Source organism: Apiospora phragmitis, assembly GCF_038363925.1.
Source record: "Apiospora phragmitis strain CBS 135458 chromosome Unknown utg000011l:1.0-3236445.0:1.0-3240683.0, whole genome shotgun sequence".
Taxonomy (NCBI): Eukaryota; Fungi; Ascomycota; class Sordariomycetes; order Amphisphaeriales; family Apiosporaceae; genus Apiospora; species Apiospora phragmitis.
Genome location: NW_027117411.1, coordinates 2,932,872 through 2,948,754, shown reverse-complemented (window position 1 = coordinate 2,948,754; position 15,883 = coordinate 2,932,872). Strand labels below are relative to the sequence as shown.

At 55.4% G+C, this 15,883-nt stretch overlaps 6 protein-coding genes across 6 annotated transcripts; 3 read left to right on the top strand and 3 right to left on the bottom strand.

Moving 5' to 3' along the window:
- Nucleotides 1-85: 85 nt before the first annotated feature.
- On the bottom strand, nucleotides 86-875 carry PG994_013649 (uncharacterized protein; the record flags this gene model as incomplete). Its single annotated transcript, XM_066865058.1, has 2 exons — nucleotides 86-610; nucleotides 705-875. The coding sequence occupies 2 exons, from the start codon at nucleotides 873-875 to the stop codon at nucleotides 86-88; spliced, it is 696 nt and encodes a 231-aa protein (XP_066710019.1).
- Nucleotides 876-1,254: 379 nt separating this feature from the next.
- On the bottom strand, nucleotides 1,255-2,287 carry PG994_013648 (uncharacterized protein; the record flags this gene model as incomplete). Its single annotated transcript, XM_066865057.1, is given in 3 exon segments — nucleotides 1,255-1,501; nucleotides 1,516-1,844; nucleotides 1,877-2,287. The coding sequence occupies 3 exon segments, from the start codon at nucleotides 2,285-2,287 to the stop codon at nucleotides 1,255-1,257; spliced, it is 987 nt and encodes a 328-aa protein (XP_066710018.1).
- Nucleotides 2,288-2,624: 337 nt separating this feature from the next.
- PG994_013647 (uncharacterized protein) lies at nucleotides 2,625-3,980 on the bottom strand (the record flags this gene model as incomplete). The annotated part of the gene is made up of 5 exons (XM_066865056.1): nucleotides 2,625-3,077; nucleotides 3,155-3,454; nucleotides 3,510-3,635; nucleotides 3,734-3,846; nucleotides 3,893-3,980. 5 exons carry the CDS (start codon nucleotides 3,978-3,980, stop codon nucleotides 2,625-2,627), a joined length of 1,080 nt encoding a protein of 359 aa, XP_066710017.1.
- Nucleotides 3,981-4,656: 676 nt separating this feature from the next.
- On the top strand, nucleotides 4,657-7,024 carry PG994_013646 (major facilitator superfamily domain-containing protein; the record flags this gene model as incomplete). The annotated part of the gene is made up of 6 exons (XM_066865055.1): nucleotides 4,657-4,896; nucleotides 4,968-5,051; nucleotides 5,110-5,297; nucleotides 5,530-5,597; nucleotides 5,660-5,682; nucleotides 6,506-7,024. 6 exons carry the CDS (start codon nucleotides 4,657-4,659, stop codon nucleotides 7,022-7,024), a joined length of 1,122 nt encoding a protein of 373 aa, XP_066710016.1.
- A 3,555-nt stretch (nucleotides 7,025-10,579) lies between these two features.
- On the top strand, nucleotides 10,580-12,243 carry PG994_013645 (uncharacterized protein; the record flags this gene model as incomplete). Its single annotated transcript, XM_066865054.1, has 4 exons — nucleotides 10,580-10,813; nucleotides 10,926-11,336; nucleotides 11,365-11,619; nucleotides 11,716-12,243. 4 exons carry the CDS (start codon nucleotides 10,580-10,582, stop codon nucleotides 12,241-12,243), a joined length of 1,428 nt encoding a protein of 475 aa, XP_066710015.1.
- Nucleotides 12,244-14,671: 2,428 nt separating this feature from the next.
- PG994_013644 (uncharacterized protein) lies at nucleotides 14,672-15,603 on the top strand (the record flags this gene model as incomplete). The annotated part of the gene is made up of 3 exons (XM_066865053.1): nucleotides 14,672-14,960; nucleotides 14,981-15,346; nucleotides 15,455-15,603. 3 exons carry the CDS (start codon nucleotides 14,672-14,674, stop codon nucleotides 15,601-15,603), a joined length of 804 nt encoding a protein of 267 aa, XP_066710014.1.
- Nucleotides 15,604-15,883: the final 280 nt, after the last annotated feature.

The window sequence follows — 15,883 nt, the reverse complement described above, 5'->3', positions numbered from 1 at the left end:
CGCACGTCGACGGGGATCCAGACCGTGGCTCCTCCGTTGTAATGGCTGACATCCGATCCGCCACGGTCGGCCTCCAGACGTGCTGTTAACGCATGGGCGGCGCACTTCGCGGCCACGAAGGCGGATAGACTGCAACCCTGACCAGGCCCGGGGCCTCGCCGATCAGCTTAAGGCACTTGGCCCGTGAGATATTGTACGTTCTGCTCTTAGTTGGAGTTCGGAAGCTGCAGTGGCGCAGCTCCTGCTGGGCCGGCCCGCCCTTATCCGGAAGGCGGAAATAGAAGCTACCGAGAACCTCCTCCAGGCCCCTCGCCATCGGCGAAGAAGGAGCAGAGAAGGAAAAAGAAGAAAAGGCTATCTGCGCCCGTCGTTCGTCATCCATGGTTGCCACGGGAGGTGTTCCTTCCGCTACGCCCTTCGCAAACATGGCGAAAGCGCTCCCGTCGGCCACCGAGTGGTGGGCGCGAAACACGACGCAAACGCCCGCCCGCACCGTCAGGACGTCGATGCGCGCGGTGCGGCTCGGCCCGGGTAATCCGAGGCACTGTGCCGCGGCCGGCTGCTCGACGATGCGCGTCAGCGCCTCGACACCCAAGTCGCTCCGGGAGGACTCGTGTAGTAGCGGCGAGCTCTAGCGGCCGGGGCCCGCGGCGACGAGCCGGATCCGCCCGTCGTCCGGCTGTTCTCTCAGCTCGGCGCCGAACCTCGGGTAGCGCCGGATGGTCTCGTCGAGGTTCTGGCGGAGCTGCGCCACGAAGCGTCGGTACAGGACGGGGGTGGTGGTCTCGGAAGATGTAGAAGGCGCTGAGCCAGGCGCGCTGTGCCGCCTGGTCTTCGAAAACGGGGTCCTCCAGGTAGGTTTTGGAAGCTGCCATTGTGATCCCAGCAAAACGGAATTTCAGCTGGTTACGGTGAGGAAGCGCAGTAGAAAGGCAGAGGTAAAACCTGAACTAAGGATTTTGCAATTTCCACTGCAGTGTGGTATCAATGTTTGTTTAATGCAGGAGTAAATGCTTGAGCTATATAGAAGAGGTGAGGATCTGGTTGAAAATAAGTAGTCTTATATATACTCATATCCAGGAATAGTATGACAAGGAAGCCATGATATGATGTCCATCATGATTGCTGATGATTCGGAAGAAATCGTAGATATTGGTGATAATTCATTAGATAATAGAGGACAGGATCACCCTACACTCAGTGATCTTCCGACGCCCACACCGAGCCCCGAGGTACAATCTAGAGGCCGCCAGATTATCCTTCCACTATCTCGTTACCATCGGCATCACATCGCCTCCACCGCAGAGATGGTGTCTCGAACACGGGCGGCTTCCCGCGCGCGTCCGGGTGCACAAAGACCCGCGAGAACTCGTCCTGGGCGCGGCGCACCTCCTCGACCCGGTCGGCATCCGTGTGGGAAACGACCTCGGTTCCCGACTTCTCCAGCCGCAGGATCAGGTCCGCCCGGCCCGCCAGGTCTGCTGCTCCTGTGGTAGCCGCTCTGCCTCTTTCCACCCGAGATTCTGTTGGAACGTCCGGTCCAATGGGAGGGCCGCCGGCTTCCAGACGATGCCGCACCGCTGGTGGCGCATTACCCAGCTGGTGGCGGCGTCGTACAACTCCCCCATCCGTAGCCCGTCGTCGTCGTCGTCGTTATCGCCGCTCAGCCGCAGCTCACTGCACCGGTAATACCTGCCGCGTTCCGAGCTTCCCCACTTGGCGTCGTCCATTTCCTCCATGAACCCGATCAGACGTCTGGGCGGTTGCGCCACCAGCATTCTCCGCCAGCTGGCCCCGGGGCGCATGAACGCGTCCCGTCTCCACTCGTTTGCCAATGCCAGACACTTCCCGGACGGTCCACGGTTCCAGTCCTCACTCTCCGGCCCCCAGAAAAAGAGGAGAGGTTGATGGTGCGCATCTGCGACTGGAAATCTGGGGGAAAGTAGCGCCGTCGAATGGACGACCGAAACAGCCTGGAGCGCATCTGCCAAAGGCTATGTTCGTCTGGCTCCGGCTCGTAGAAGAAGATGTCGAACTTCTCTTTGAGGAGCGGGTTCACTTCCTGCCCACCGCCGGGTCCGTCCGCGGCAGACGTATTAGCAGCAGGTTGTGGGATGCCCCGGAAAAACAAGCGCCGCTGCAGCGGCGGGGAGTCGCTAATGACCTCACGCCATCGGCGGCGAACTAGCTGCGCCGAGGTGAGAAGTGTTACAAGGTCAATATCGATCAAGATGTATTCCAGCAGTTCTGCGGTATCGAATACTTCATCCTGGCTCCTTCTCGGCATTTTGTGCGGGAGGTGCTGGTGAGTACGCATGTGTTTCGTTGACTTCGGTTCACTGTTGATACACCGGAGGTGATGATGTGACATCGGCAGTTGCTCTATGATTTGTATTATGCGCATGTCACACAGCAAATGGTATCATCGGTCGATGCTTTCTCCGATTACCCCACACAGAGGAGTGGCCGGGATGAGTCCTCCCTAAAGCAGGGGTAGCACGACACTCCACCGAAGCAGTGACTTGAATGAAGAGTCGACTTTCTTGATGCGAATGAATGATAGCACCAGCGTAGCGATTAACATTCGAAGACGGTCGCGAGTAAAATATACGTAAACAACAGGATCAATCGTAGTACTTCGCCGACTTCCCCTCCCACAATATGCTGCTCAGACACATCACTCCTCGCCGATTGCCCCTCGACACACCACTGGCCACCCGCGCCTTCACCCACTCCCCCGCTGTGATGCCGACAGCGCCGCCATCGGTCGACTCGTCGTACCCCAGCCGCTCCAGCACCCTGCTCACCACGGGCTTGAGTTCGAGACTGTCCTCGGGCCGCACAAAATACAGCACGCCCAGCCGGTCGATCTCGGCCTGGTCCGGCGGCGGAGCCACGACGCGGTGGATGCTGGACTTGAGGAACCCGTTGGTCAGGAACTCGAGCGAGTCGGCGATGTTGACCGTGATGCTGCCCGGGAGAGGCTCAACCCACTTCCAGCTGTGGTAACTCTCACCCCCCTCGGCTTCTTCACCCGATACCGAGGTCGATGTCGAGGTTGGTGAGGGCATGCACACCTACAACGCGGCAACGGGCTGGCGGAACAGCAGCGTGAGGCTGCCAAAGTCGGTGTGCCCCTTGACCCAGACATCACCCAGCGCCCGATTCTGCTCGGGGTGCGCCGGTGGTACTTCATGTAGCGCAGGTGGCAGTCGCTGCGCTCGGCGTAGCGGTGGCTCCGCAAGACATAATCATCGTCGGGCAGCTCGAGGACCCGGGCGAAGAGCACGAGCAGCTTGCCGACGACGTTCTCGTGGATGTAGCGCACGAAGGCCTCGATTTCGCGGCGGTGCGCGTGGATGACGTCCGGGTGGGCCTGTTCCAGCGCCGGGATGAACTTGGGGATGTTGTAGATCTCGGTGTTGTCGAAGATTCCGGGGCGGGTCTCCTGATGCTGGTTTAGTAGCTCATACTTAAGGTTTCAAGGGAGATCGAAAGAGCAAAAGTACCCGAAGACCCAGGGGTTTATATCCATTGTAACCTCCATGCTCGAGATCGGCTCGGTACTTCTGCTTTTCCTCCGTCGGGAGTTGGAAGACTTCTTTGCCGATGGCGAACTGCTGGTCAACTTGCTCCTGGGAGAGACCAAAGTTGACTATATAGAACAACCCTTTTGTTGGTTCAATCAGACGCAGCTCCTTCATTCGTAGATGCATTTCGAGAGATATCTTACCGATCTTCGGATTGCTTCGAAGAGCTGGCTCGACAACTCTTCATTTCCACCTGGCTGGTCGAACTTTGAGAGATCCAATGTCGCCAGATCCGCCCACTCTACTTTGACACCGACTCGGGTAAGCAAATGATATGTGCTTTGAATCTTGACTAGACTTACGCTCATATTCTGTCTCTGGTACTTGATGGTAGGCCGGTATCTCAGATGTGGCCTGGGATGATGGACTGAGGACGGCGGCAGCCGTCATGAATTCAAAAAAATAGAATAACTCTGCAACGCTTTGCTGTGTCTCACTGTCCTCTGCTGTTGTATTTCGTCCTTGGCAAGTTGAATGATCTGGACTAAAAGAGAAGACAGTGGCTGATACTAATTAGTTTGCAAAACTCAATGTCTTCGCCCGTGATAAAACGGCTGCGAATCAAAGCTGCACAGCGACTTTGAGATCACAGAATTTTGCTATCGGCATTGGCCTTCCGGCTTCCCCTCTCTTCGCCATCGTTTTCTCCTCAATTTCCCCAATCGTGCTGCCGAGAGGGTTGCGTACAACCTTCTCCAATAACTGTCGTGATCGCCGGGTTGCATTACGAATACACCAAACTGCCGCTCCCGTTGGCCGACCTCACTTGTCACAATTCGGGGTGGATGGCACCTCATTTCCGCTCCCGCGTTGCACCACCGTCTATCCTTGATAGAACGGAAGTATCTTCGGGGTTAAGGCCTTCAGGGACCGCTGTTATGAGGAAGGAAGTACTAGGAAATTTCCAGCGTCGGTGTTCCTGTAGGAAAAGAAGCCATTGTTTAAGTATTTTATTCTTACAAGCTCTCTCTCTCTCTCTCTCTCTCTCTCTCTCTCCTCCCTCTCTCTCTTTTTCTTGGCACTAACCAATCGTTTCTGGGATACCACTGTATTGGGCGTTAAAGATATGGCAATCACTGCCAAGGATGAGCCTACCGGTCCAAAGACTTCCGATATAGACTTGGCGAACCCCAACCCGGCCTCTGGGGTTGCTACTATGGGTTCCAACGCCGATGAATACGAGCGATCGCGGCTAAGGCAACTGCTTACACCCGAAGAGGAGAAGAAGCTGTTGAGGCGCACCGACTGGCATCTTATGCCGCTCTGCTCCATCATCTTCATGTTCAAGAATCTGGACTCGGACAATGTAAGTATGACCAATGCTAAGTTCATTGCAGCTGTTTCACTGTGTACTTACTTAACAACGTGGGCTTGAAGGTATCGAACGCTCGCATCATGAACCGCGGCTCCGATCTTAACATCATGACCCAACTGGGCATGAGTTCTGATGCATACGCACTCGTCACCCTCCGTTGTCCAGTTATCAAGCAAGAAGAGGTTCTTCTAATCACCAGACAAGATCCCGTACATCCTCGGCGAAGCACCATCAAACCTGCTGATCAAACGCTTCTCCCCCTCCAAATGGCAGCCTCGCATCTCGGTCTCCTGGGGCGTCGTCCTGGGGCTCCACTGTCTCGCTAAGAACGCGACAGGTCTCTACATTGCTCGTTTCTTCTCGGGACTGTTCGAAACGGGCCAGTTCCCGGGGTCGTCCTGCAGATGTGTTACTGTTACCGACAGGACTAGATGTCCTTGCGGCTGCTTTACTTCTACATATGTGGCAACCTCTCGGGCATCTTCAGTGGTATACTCGCGTTCGCGTTCGATCACTTGTCTGGCTACGGTGGACTTAGCGGTTGGCAATGTTAAGGGGAGCATTGCAATACTTGTCGGGTGTATGTAGGTATTCAGGGTGCCCCTATTAACGACATCCTCACAGGCTCTTCCTGGTCGAATCACTGGCCACAGTCGTGATGGGCGTCATCGTCTGGTTCACTCTGCCCGATTGTAAGCATGTCCACTCGGTTTTCAATCTCCGCATTGCTCAAGATCTGACCAGATCTTTGAAGTCCCGACACCGTCGGGACCTCAGGTAAGCGACTTTCGGGGATTATTCCTTCCTTTTCCTGCCGTTATTCCTCGTTATTCTAACTATTATTCCTCGTATAACATGTCCTGGTGAGTTGTTCTTGGAGTATTTTGAAGGCTTGCTTCTCTTCGCTTGTTGGCTCGAAGGTGACAGTGGTCGTCCATTTTCTCCTTCCGGCCACTGTTTTGAATGTTCGTCCTTCTGTTCGACCATCTGCCAAAAGGTCTGTCTTCCGCTTTTGAAGAGGTTGTATTTTCTGTGAATACCAAGGTATGAATCTTTGCAGGAAATCCTGTCATATCTATATAATTTTCCAGTCTGTCCAGTCTGTCTGGGCATTTAAACTTGGCAATGGCTTCTGTTCTGTCGTCGGGTGTTGACGTTCCATCCCCGTAGATTGATTGTTCTCCCATGCCAATGATCTTGTCCAGGGTTTCTTTGATAGCCCTGTATAAGCGATTGTTGGACACCGGTTATGCCGGGACGAAGCTTGTAACGAGTTTCTTGATTACCGGTTCCTTCTCTACCCATTCGTCTATTGGGTGTGACTTGAGGATGTTGTACCAGGGGAGGGGGGGGGCTTTCACCGTTCATTCGAGGAGTTGCCTTCATTCCCTCTTGAGACATCCCGTTTATTCCAACGAGAGTAGTATTAACGCCGGGGGTCGGTAGGTGTCCGACTCTACCAGCCCATCATCGCCAACCTGGGGTTCACGTAAGTTTTTGTTGAGCACTTCTAATACTACGCCCCAACACATTTTATATTACAGTTTCACTGATTAAGCCCATGGTATATTCGTATAAAACCGACCTCGCAACCGCCCAGATCCTCAACATCCCCATCCCCATCCTCGGCCTAGCCCTAATCGCCACCACCGGCCTCTTGGCCGACAACGCCCGCCTACCCCGCCCTCTCTACCCGCTAGCCTTCCTGACCATCATCCTGGCCTGCTACGGCGTGCTAGTGGCATACCCGAGCAACGCCGCCGTGTACGCAGCGACGATGATCGGCAACGACGTGACCACGGCGTGGTACCCCATGATGTGGCCCTGGCGCGTCCAGACGACGGCCCGGGCCACGGGGTCCGCCTTCGCCATCGGTTTCGTCAACAGCTACGGCCAGATCGGCGGCGCCGTGGGGCCGCAGCTGTTCCGGGATGCTTACGCGCTGCGGTACCGGGTGGCCTTCGGCGTCGCCATGGCGTTGGTGGGCGCGTGCGCGTGCGTCACCCTTGTGACGTGGTTCCCGACGCGCCGGACCGAGAGCGAGACGAGATGGCTGAAGCGGGCGAGGCTCGCGGCTGCGAGGCGGGGCGAGAGCTTTTTGGAGGAGCTGAGTAATTGAGATATTACCTACCCAAGTCTCCATCGACAACGAGAAACCCTCTGAGGGCAGGGGAAACGTGATATCCGAAATGAGATGTTTGCGTCCCATGATGGATCACCGTCAGATTGAGTCGTCAGTTTAGTCAGAACTGGTTGAAAGACGTTATTGAACGCTTCGACCAAGCCAACGCTTTTGTGGGACGTAGCTGGAGCCTTGATGACACCAGCTCCTTTTTCCTGTAGACGAAGTACCGTTTTCCTGGACACAAAGCTCTTTCCAGGGTCGAAGTAGAAAGCTAGCGGAATCGCTCCAATTTGGCGCATCCAATCCTCCACGATCGAGTATACCGTGCCCGACTTATTAGTGTCCGTGGTTGGCCTTGCCCATCCGAAGCGGGAGAAAGAAACAGATGGATAGATCAGTGTCGGGTTTATGTTCTGGTTGTACTATAGTGACTCCCCTTGAATAGGTACACTCCACATCACCAGCGCAAGCTTTGACGACCTACATGAATCAAGAGAAAGCAATAATAAAAACTGTCGGTATTAAAGCGACGGCGGACAACTTTGACAAAAAAAAGTGAAAAGGGCAAAATTTGATTCCGATGCGGGGAATCGAACCCCGGGCTAGACGGATCTATCATGAGAGCGTCTAATGTTAACCACTACACCACATCGGACTGTATCGCGGCGATGCTGATTTGATGGCAGATTGACAAGCTAATACTTGTTATGACACATCAATGAATGGGTGCTACGAGCATATTCTGGAGCTGCTCGGCTTATCGACTGATCGTAAAGGGGGTCGGCCACTGGGGTTGGCAGCATCCTTCAAGTACTTCTGACTGCTCGGTGTCCCCACCAGGAATTGGGAAAGACGATGCGTAAGCATCTTGTTGCCGTATCTCGAGCACGAGAAGTCTCGGCGACGCTCAGAAGCCCAGAAAAGGCCGAGCGAAAGGGCCCGTCATAATCAATTCCATCTCTCGGTATATGTGCCGCAGCTGAGCGCTGATCGTTTCGCAGACTGCGGCGGCCGGAGATGGGCGTCTCTGGGCCTCCTAACATTGTCATAGACATCGTCGCGAGGGGCGCTGGTATACTGAGCGGAGGACACGGTGGCATTGATTTGCTACTACAGCAACCGTCACAACGCCCGAGAGGCTCGCTGGTCACGCGAACCTACAGCCAAGCTCCCCAACGGCTAGAATTGCCAATCAACCCCGGGTCCTGCGACGACTCAGGTGGTGCTGCGCCGAAATGGACGACGATGTACTGGAGCCTCTATGTGACATGGAATGGCATCAACTCGTAGAATGCCAAGGAGGGACATGGGACTACCTTAACACCACCAACAATTCCCAGATAAGTCCAGTCTCAAGCAGTGAGTGGTCTGACGAAGACAAGTTCAGAGCGAGTTCACCGAGACCGGCACAGGGTGACCCTCGGAACCGCCGCTATGTCTGAGAGGGAGTGCGGACGGTTCCCGGGGAAGAGAAACTGACAATGCCGCCATGACGACGAAGACGTTTGCGGACTCGGAATGGACTCGATGGCGGCGCCAGGTGGGCTTGGGTAAGTCACCCGAGGCGAATAGGACGTGGCTGGGATGTGGCTGCAGTCGCAATAGGGGGGGTTGTGCGAAGTCGCAGGTAGTGAGTGTGGTGAGGGTGGTCTGGCGTTGGGTAGTACGACATCATCTCTCATGTCGGCACCGGGAACTCGGGTGCAAAGATCTCACTTTAAATTCCAAGATATGCAGGGGGTCGGAACCTCCAGTGAACATGAAGGTATGGTCATCATATTAAATGACCATCGATGTCGTTGTTGAACTAAGCTTGAGGTCTGGTTTCGTTGGGTAATGGCAGGACGGTGCCACATCGCTCGGCACCCCGCAGGGCTGACTTTGACCATCTCGCCGGAGAGACAGCCAAGGTGAATTAAGCATTTGTTTGCAGGTGCATGTTCCGACGCGGTGGATGTCAGAATATTTCATGTCGGATTTCTTTCCGCGCGGTCGCTGGCACCCCCCCTTGCACGGGCGAGGGAGAGAGCAGGGTTCAGAGAGGTATGTACAGTACTGTGTGTCTGTCGTGCGATCCAACGACAGGTCGTATATGCGTATACCCGCGACTTGCGGCTGCGCCGCCCCCAAAACGCCCAACCAATGGCGGCACAAGCTGACAGGGGAATCGATTTGTTTGGCGACCCCCGAAACAAGCCCTCTGGGGGTCCACTATGTAATGAGAAGAGTTAAGCTTTTCTGGCCAAGCCGTAAGGGATCGCTATCAGTCTTCAATCTCGGGCGTTTTCTTTCTTCCAAGCCGTGGCGCATTCGACCTCCCCGTTCAGGGGTGTATGTTGCCGCCACTCGCATTTGGGGGGATATGACTTTGATGTTGTTTACCCGAGCTGGCTCAAACTTGCATAAGTAGGATTTCGTTTAGCCGGGGTGGTGGTTATTGAGGGGGGCAGGGGAGGGAGTTGAAAAGTTCCAGCTGCCTGTCAGCGATTGCCCGTTGGAGGTACGGGTAGACACCGCATACCCCGACTGTTTTCAATGTAAATCATCTACCCGCTAGGTTAATATCACGTTGACACTGTTCTGGGTACACACTGGGTACCGGAGGAGAGGGAGTCAGGAGTGCTTCTTTGCTGATACGTGTTGAGACTTCAGCGAATTGATGACATAGTCGGCTACTTTATGGAACTTGCCAGCTTTCAGCCCTTGCTGGGTTGGCGCCAACGGGCCTGACTCACCATGAGCTTGACTTGCCACGGCTTGAACGACCTATCATGTCAACTTACACTGACCCCAGCCTCTGCCGTTTGGAAAGTCGCAATACATCTCACTGAAAACTGCGACGGTGCAAATCGAAAACACGAATGCTATGCAGATGTTGCACATTGGAATCGCGACGCTGCCTTGTCCAGTTCGGGCTAGGCGTGTACCAATGCCATGCCCGGCAATATACGTAAGTATGTAGACCACATGCAGGTCTGTCCGGCTGCAAGCTTAATCGACGTTTCATCCGGCCTACCCCCCGAATTAGTGAACAAGGAGAGGGTGGTATAGGTGGCCAAGGCAAGGGGACTTTTCGGCTCCCAAGCTGTAAGGCCTGGTGGCGTCGATAAGGGCCCCTCCCCTCGTTGGACAAACACTCCTGAACCTTGCCGACCAGGCCACGGAGGGTAGCACAAGCACACAGCCAGCTAAAAAGGAGACCCATGAAGCGAGAGTAGAGTACATATGTAACCTAGTAGGATCAGCATTGCGTGGCTGTTCGCAGCTCACCCCCGGAAGGTTCAGTAAGCAATAGGACAGGGGAAGGACACGGGATACTGAATATGGGCGGATCATGTACTCACGCACACACCCATGCTCACGCTCCCAATGCAAGAAGAGTTACTAAGATAATCCGTGAGATGACATTGGTCGGTCGGCTCTGTGTGAATATAACACGGTCGGGTCGTCTCGTTCGAGATCGGGCGAGATCTCTCTCAAGCTTTTCGCTTATTGCTTGGGTCCGACCTCCCCCCCCCCGTGGAAGAAGCAGCCAGAACCCCAGCCATCATGATGTGGTTCAAAAGCAACCGTGACAGTCGCATGATCTTGCTCGGCATCGGTTTTGTTGCCTTCTTTTTTACCATAGCCCATCTCCGTCGCTTGCGGATAAAGTCCAACGAGTACGGCTCTTCCGACTCCCCATGGAGATACCCCAAAGGATCGTCACCACCACAATCCTCGTGGCATTTCGACGCCAACCGTGATGCGTTCAATTATGGGCTCAGCGACGAGCAATGCGATGTAAGATCATGCCGTTCCTCGTCTTTGAACCTCTCTCCTCCACTCCATGGAACGAGGTGTCTCCTCCCGTCTTCTTCGTCTTGACTGACACGCGTTGAGCTGCAAATAAAAGGCCGCATTCCCGGGCCTCTACGCCGAGATCTACCGGGCGCGCGACCACCTGCTCCAGCACAACAAGACGATCGGGCGCCAGGACGTGCACCTGTACCACGCCGAGGAGCGGGCGGCGCGCCCGCACTACGAGCTGCACTTGCTGCTGCACGACGGCGAGCTGTACGTGCTGCACCAGAACGACGGCGCCTGGCCGCACCACTACCGCGCCGTCGCCGGGCTCGCGAGTTTGTACCGCGCCATGGCCGCGCTGCCGGACCTGCGGCGACTGCCCAACGTCGAGTTCGTCCTGAACGCGGACGACTACTACGCGCGGCCCGGCGAACCGGGTTTTGCCGACGGCCGGCCCCGATTTAGTTGGAACCGCCACGTCGACGACCCGTGGACCTGGGTCATGCCTGACTTCGGGGGGGTGGATGTTCTCCGACGACGGCGTGCAGTCGTACGCCCAGTTCCGCGCCGATGCGGCGCTCGTCGAACGCGAGTACATGGCGCAGGGGAAGCGCGGCGGCTGGGACGACAAGACGCCCAAGCTCGCGTGGCGCGGCAGCATGGGCCTCGGGGAGTCGCTGCGCCATGCGCTCGTCGACGCCGCCGAGGGCCACGAGTGGAGCGATGTGTCGGCCATGGAGATCATCGCCGACCAGAACATCCGGAACAACGTGCTGGACATGGCGGACTTCTGTCGTTACAAGGTAAATCTGGTGTTTCCTCCTTTCTTTCGCTCTCTCTCTCTCTCTCTCTCTGTCTTTCTCTTCCGATGTCTACATGGGCGCTGACAGAAGACACAGTACCTAGCCCACACCGAAGGCCTCTCCTGGAGCGGCCGCCTGCGCTACCTGATGAACTGCGAGAGCGTGCCCCTGATCCACGAGCGCGAGTGGGTGGCGCACTTCTACCCGCTCCTCCAGGCGTCGGGCCCGCACCAGAACCACGTGGCGGTGAAGCGGGACTGGTCGGACCTCGCGGCGCGCATGAACGACTTGGAAAAATCGCCCGCGCGCGCCCGCCGCGTCGCGCACGAGGTGGCCGCGCAGTTCCGCGACCGCTACCTCACGCCCGCGGCCGAGGCGTGCTACCTGCGGCGCATGGTCGCCGTGTACGCGACGGTGCAGGACTTCGAGCCGCGGTCGCACTACGTCGTGGACGATCCTGATGATGCGGAGTCCGGAGAAGAAGGAAAGGTGGGTGGTGGTGGAAAGAAGAAGAAGAAGGGGAAGCGGCGCGGTGTGTCGTTTCCTTATTACCTGACCCCCGCGCCGTATTCCAAGTTTGGCTTCCTGGCTGCCGATAAAGAGAGATACGAGGCCGAGGGTTGATGAGAGAAAAGAGCGAGATTCTAAAAATGGTAGATACCGTGTACACTTATTTTAGCAGAGAGGCGGTGCAGCAATCCCGGGGGGGGGGGGTTTCAGGTTCAGGATCTGGCTAGGCGTTCGGTGTGTGTTGAAACAGATACAAGTACATAATCCCCGACCTCAGCTTATTAATTAGGGTCATTCATTCTGAATCTCGTGTCAGGGCATAATAAGAAGACTAAAACATGCGTTCTACAAGTCGACCATCTCCTTTTCTGCTTTCTGCCCTTCCAGGTAGATGTGTTTACATGAGGTTATACATGTGTTTCTGAAAGGATTCAGGACATCGAGAAAACAGGGGTAGTTCCACATCCTCCCCCGGCTCATCGGCTAGTGGTATCCGGGGGTCGCAATCCCACGCTACAAATCCCCAGCAACCAATACTCGCGCGGTGAAGAGTGAGGCATAATTGTTACTCATCGCTAATCTACGGGCCTACCTTGATGACATCAGCGTTTGTCCGGGTTCAGCATGACGAAGCTGACGACGCCAACTGCCTTATTTAGACGTGCGCCGTAGCTGAACTGGACTGATGAACCGAGCATGAGGAGAGTTGCTGTCAAAGGCTTGGAGGCAGTGGAGTTTTGTGGTGTAAAGGATCCTGGTCCTTGGCGCACATCCCGTCACTCTGGGATGAAGTTACTTATCTTCTGTAAGTATGTAACCAACCTTTCGACTGTCGATTGCTCGGCTGGAGTCTGGAGTCAGGAAGCCTACTTCACTCGCACGGGAATAATGGGTTGGAAAGAATAGAATCGCATGACCGGTTGGTGCCGTACTCCGTCCGTACTGGATAGGGAGATAAAACAATAGAAAGCAGAGAAGGGTTATCACGATTAGAGGCGGTCTATGTAGAAGGGGTCCAAATCCAGATGGTTACGTCGTGATGATGACAATTCACGAGAGATCTGCCAAGCCAGGCCAAGGAGGGCCAAGGAGGGCTCAATGAATGATTCCCATTGCTCCTAAGTGTAGGAGAAATGTTCCTCCAGTTTCGTTACCCCATCATCGACAGTGCTTGAGGTCATGTTTCCCATGCCGACTCCGCTCTCTCCAGGCTTTCGAGGGCCCAGGTTTCTGCCGAGAATCTCCTGCCCCCTCACGATTTCCCCATGCCATTCATTGCCCAGTGCTTGGCCCCAATCAATTGCCCACTAAGCCACTGTAGGCCTTAGCCGCTGCACCCTGTTCGAATCAGTGAAGGTGCTCTGCTCTCTCCGCTAAACATGCTAAACTTTGCGCGCCCGCCTAAAACATCCCAGCTTCCACAGGCTTAACTCAGCAGCAGCAGCTCCAAAGTAAGGTTCGAAGCAGGAAACATGAAACAGGTCCTGTCATTTATTTCCCATCCCCGACCCGGCTTCCCTTGAATGCCAATTCGATTAATTGATTGATTAATACATAAAAAGAGATGCTCGGGTCTGCTTGATTGCTTTGTTCTTTCTGCTTAGCTCCCGTCTGCCTTGCCTTGTCGTCCCGTCTGCTCGGTCTCGCCGTGTGTTGTGTTTATCTCTCTGCCTGTCCCTGCGGCCGCCTTGTCAGTCAATCCTGTCAGTCATCCAGTCAGTCAGCCGCCAATTATTTTTGGAGACCGAGGACAGGTGGATTCGAACTGGGACTGGGGCTGGAGTAGAACTGGATCTTGCCCAATTGCAACTGCTCGATCCTGTCTTAACTTGCTGCTTTTTGATCTCTCTCTCTCTCTCTCTTTGCTTTCGCAGATGATGGATCATCCTCAATCTCGGTGCATTGCTGCTCAATTGTTCACCCCGACTCTTATGTAGGATTCCAGGGGGCTCCAAAGCAAACTTGTGGCCAAGTAACTTGCAAGTTCGGACGGAGCTGGAGCACTACTTTCCCAGTTCCAGTTACCAGCACCAGAACCAGCGCATCTTTCCTCCCCCAGTCGCGTCCACGTGCACTTGGCTCTAAACTGGAAGCAGCATCGCCCATCCTCCCCTGCTTATTGTTTTGTCCAATTCAATGTCTCTCTAAAGCCGGGCCCATTGGAAGACTTGGAACTTCCCATATTCCCGTCCCATTCAAGAACCGCATCGCTTCGTCGACCGTCGGCATCTCACAGCATCCCCATGAACCATATCGCCACTTAGGCCCAATACCACGTTTTCCCCCCATTTGTACGTATCATTAATTCGGCCAGCCGACTCCCGATCGTAGCCGGTTTCTTTCGTATTCTTCCTTTTCTCTCCTTTCTGCGTGCCGCCCATCGCATCGCCCGACGTTCATTGATTTCGCGACATTTGCATCAACTCGAACATCATTATTGTACCAACAGGAAGAGCGCCACTCGCATCTTCCCATTGAAAACACCAAACACGAGCGAACTCGACGCAGAATTCAGGGCATTCGTGCCACTTTCACCGCAGCTATGACTGAGACCACCTCTTCTCCATCCCGGTCGAAAGACAAGCAGCCCGAAGAGCCCGCTCCGTCGGGCACACTACCCCCTAGGTTGGAGGGAGCAGTAGAGATGGAGGACTTGACGCTCAAGCCCGCTGCCCAAGAGACGGCCTCCGAGACGGCCGCAGAATCTGCCTCGAGCAGCGGCCCGACACCACAATCGCCCGTCGGCGGTGCCCAGGAGCCATCGCCCGCGGCGCAGTCGTTGTCCCAGAATATCACCGCCGCGTCCGCAACGCCCGCAGAAGGGGAAGAAAGTACATCAACCACGACACAGTCGAAAGGCAAAGCGCCCGCCGCGGCCACGCCGCCCCGCGAGGACCCCTGGCCATGGGCCAGACGCCATCTTTGGAGGAGATTACGGCCAAGGGCGACATGGCGGTGGAGATCCTGCTGATATCAACAGCGGCGAGCTCGCGGCACCCCTTCAAGATCACGGAGAAGTACCTGACGAAACGCAACGTCAACGTGCCGGGCGTGACCGACGACGGGAAGATGGACCCCCTCAGCATTACCGTCTACTCGCTCAAAGAGCTGATCCTGCGGGAATGGCGGAGAGAGTGGGAGACGGCCCCCCGGGAGCCGGCCAGTATCCGACTGATCAGGCTGGGCAAAATGCTGGACGATAAGGCGACTCTGCGAAGTGAGTAGTACTAGGCCCCTCCACTCCTTCTATTCCCGCAAACATGCACATTTGCTTTGCAGAGACCATTTGAGAGATTTAACTGACCAACGCCCCTTTTCGCTACAGGTTATGGATTTAGTTTAGAGTCACCGAACGTGGTTCATATGACGGTAAAACCGCAAGAAATGACCGAGGAGGAAGGCGGAGCGGCTAAGGGCGTTAAGGAAGCCGGGCACGATAGTAATGAAGCCGGCTGCTGCTGCATCGTGCTATGATGGAATGCAACCTCTCGTCGCAGCGGATGCCGCAAGAACATACCCCATTACCACTCATCAGGAGGTTCTTCGAAGAACGGACCTGTACCTTCATCGCCTCTTTTCCGGTCTGGCCCATTTATTTTGACCAGAGGTCGGCACTGTGGCCGGCCTACCTTTGATTGGGTGTGTCCTCTCGGTCGTCGAGCCACCTTCTACATACTCGAAGCGACAAACTCAGACGGGCCACTCCCCATCCCCCGGATACACACATACATTTCCTCAACATCGACATTGGACA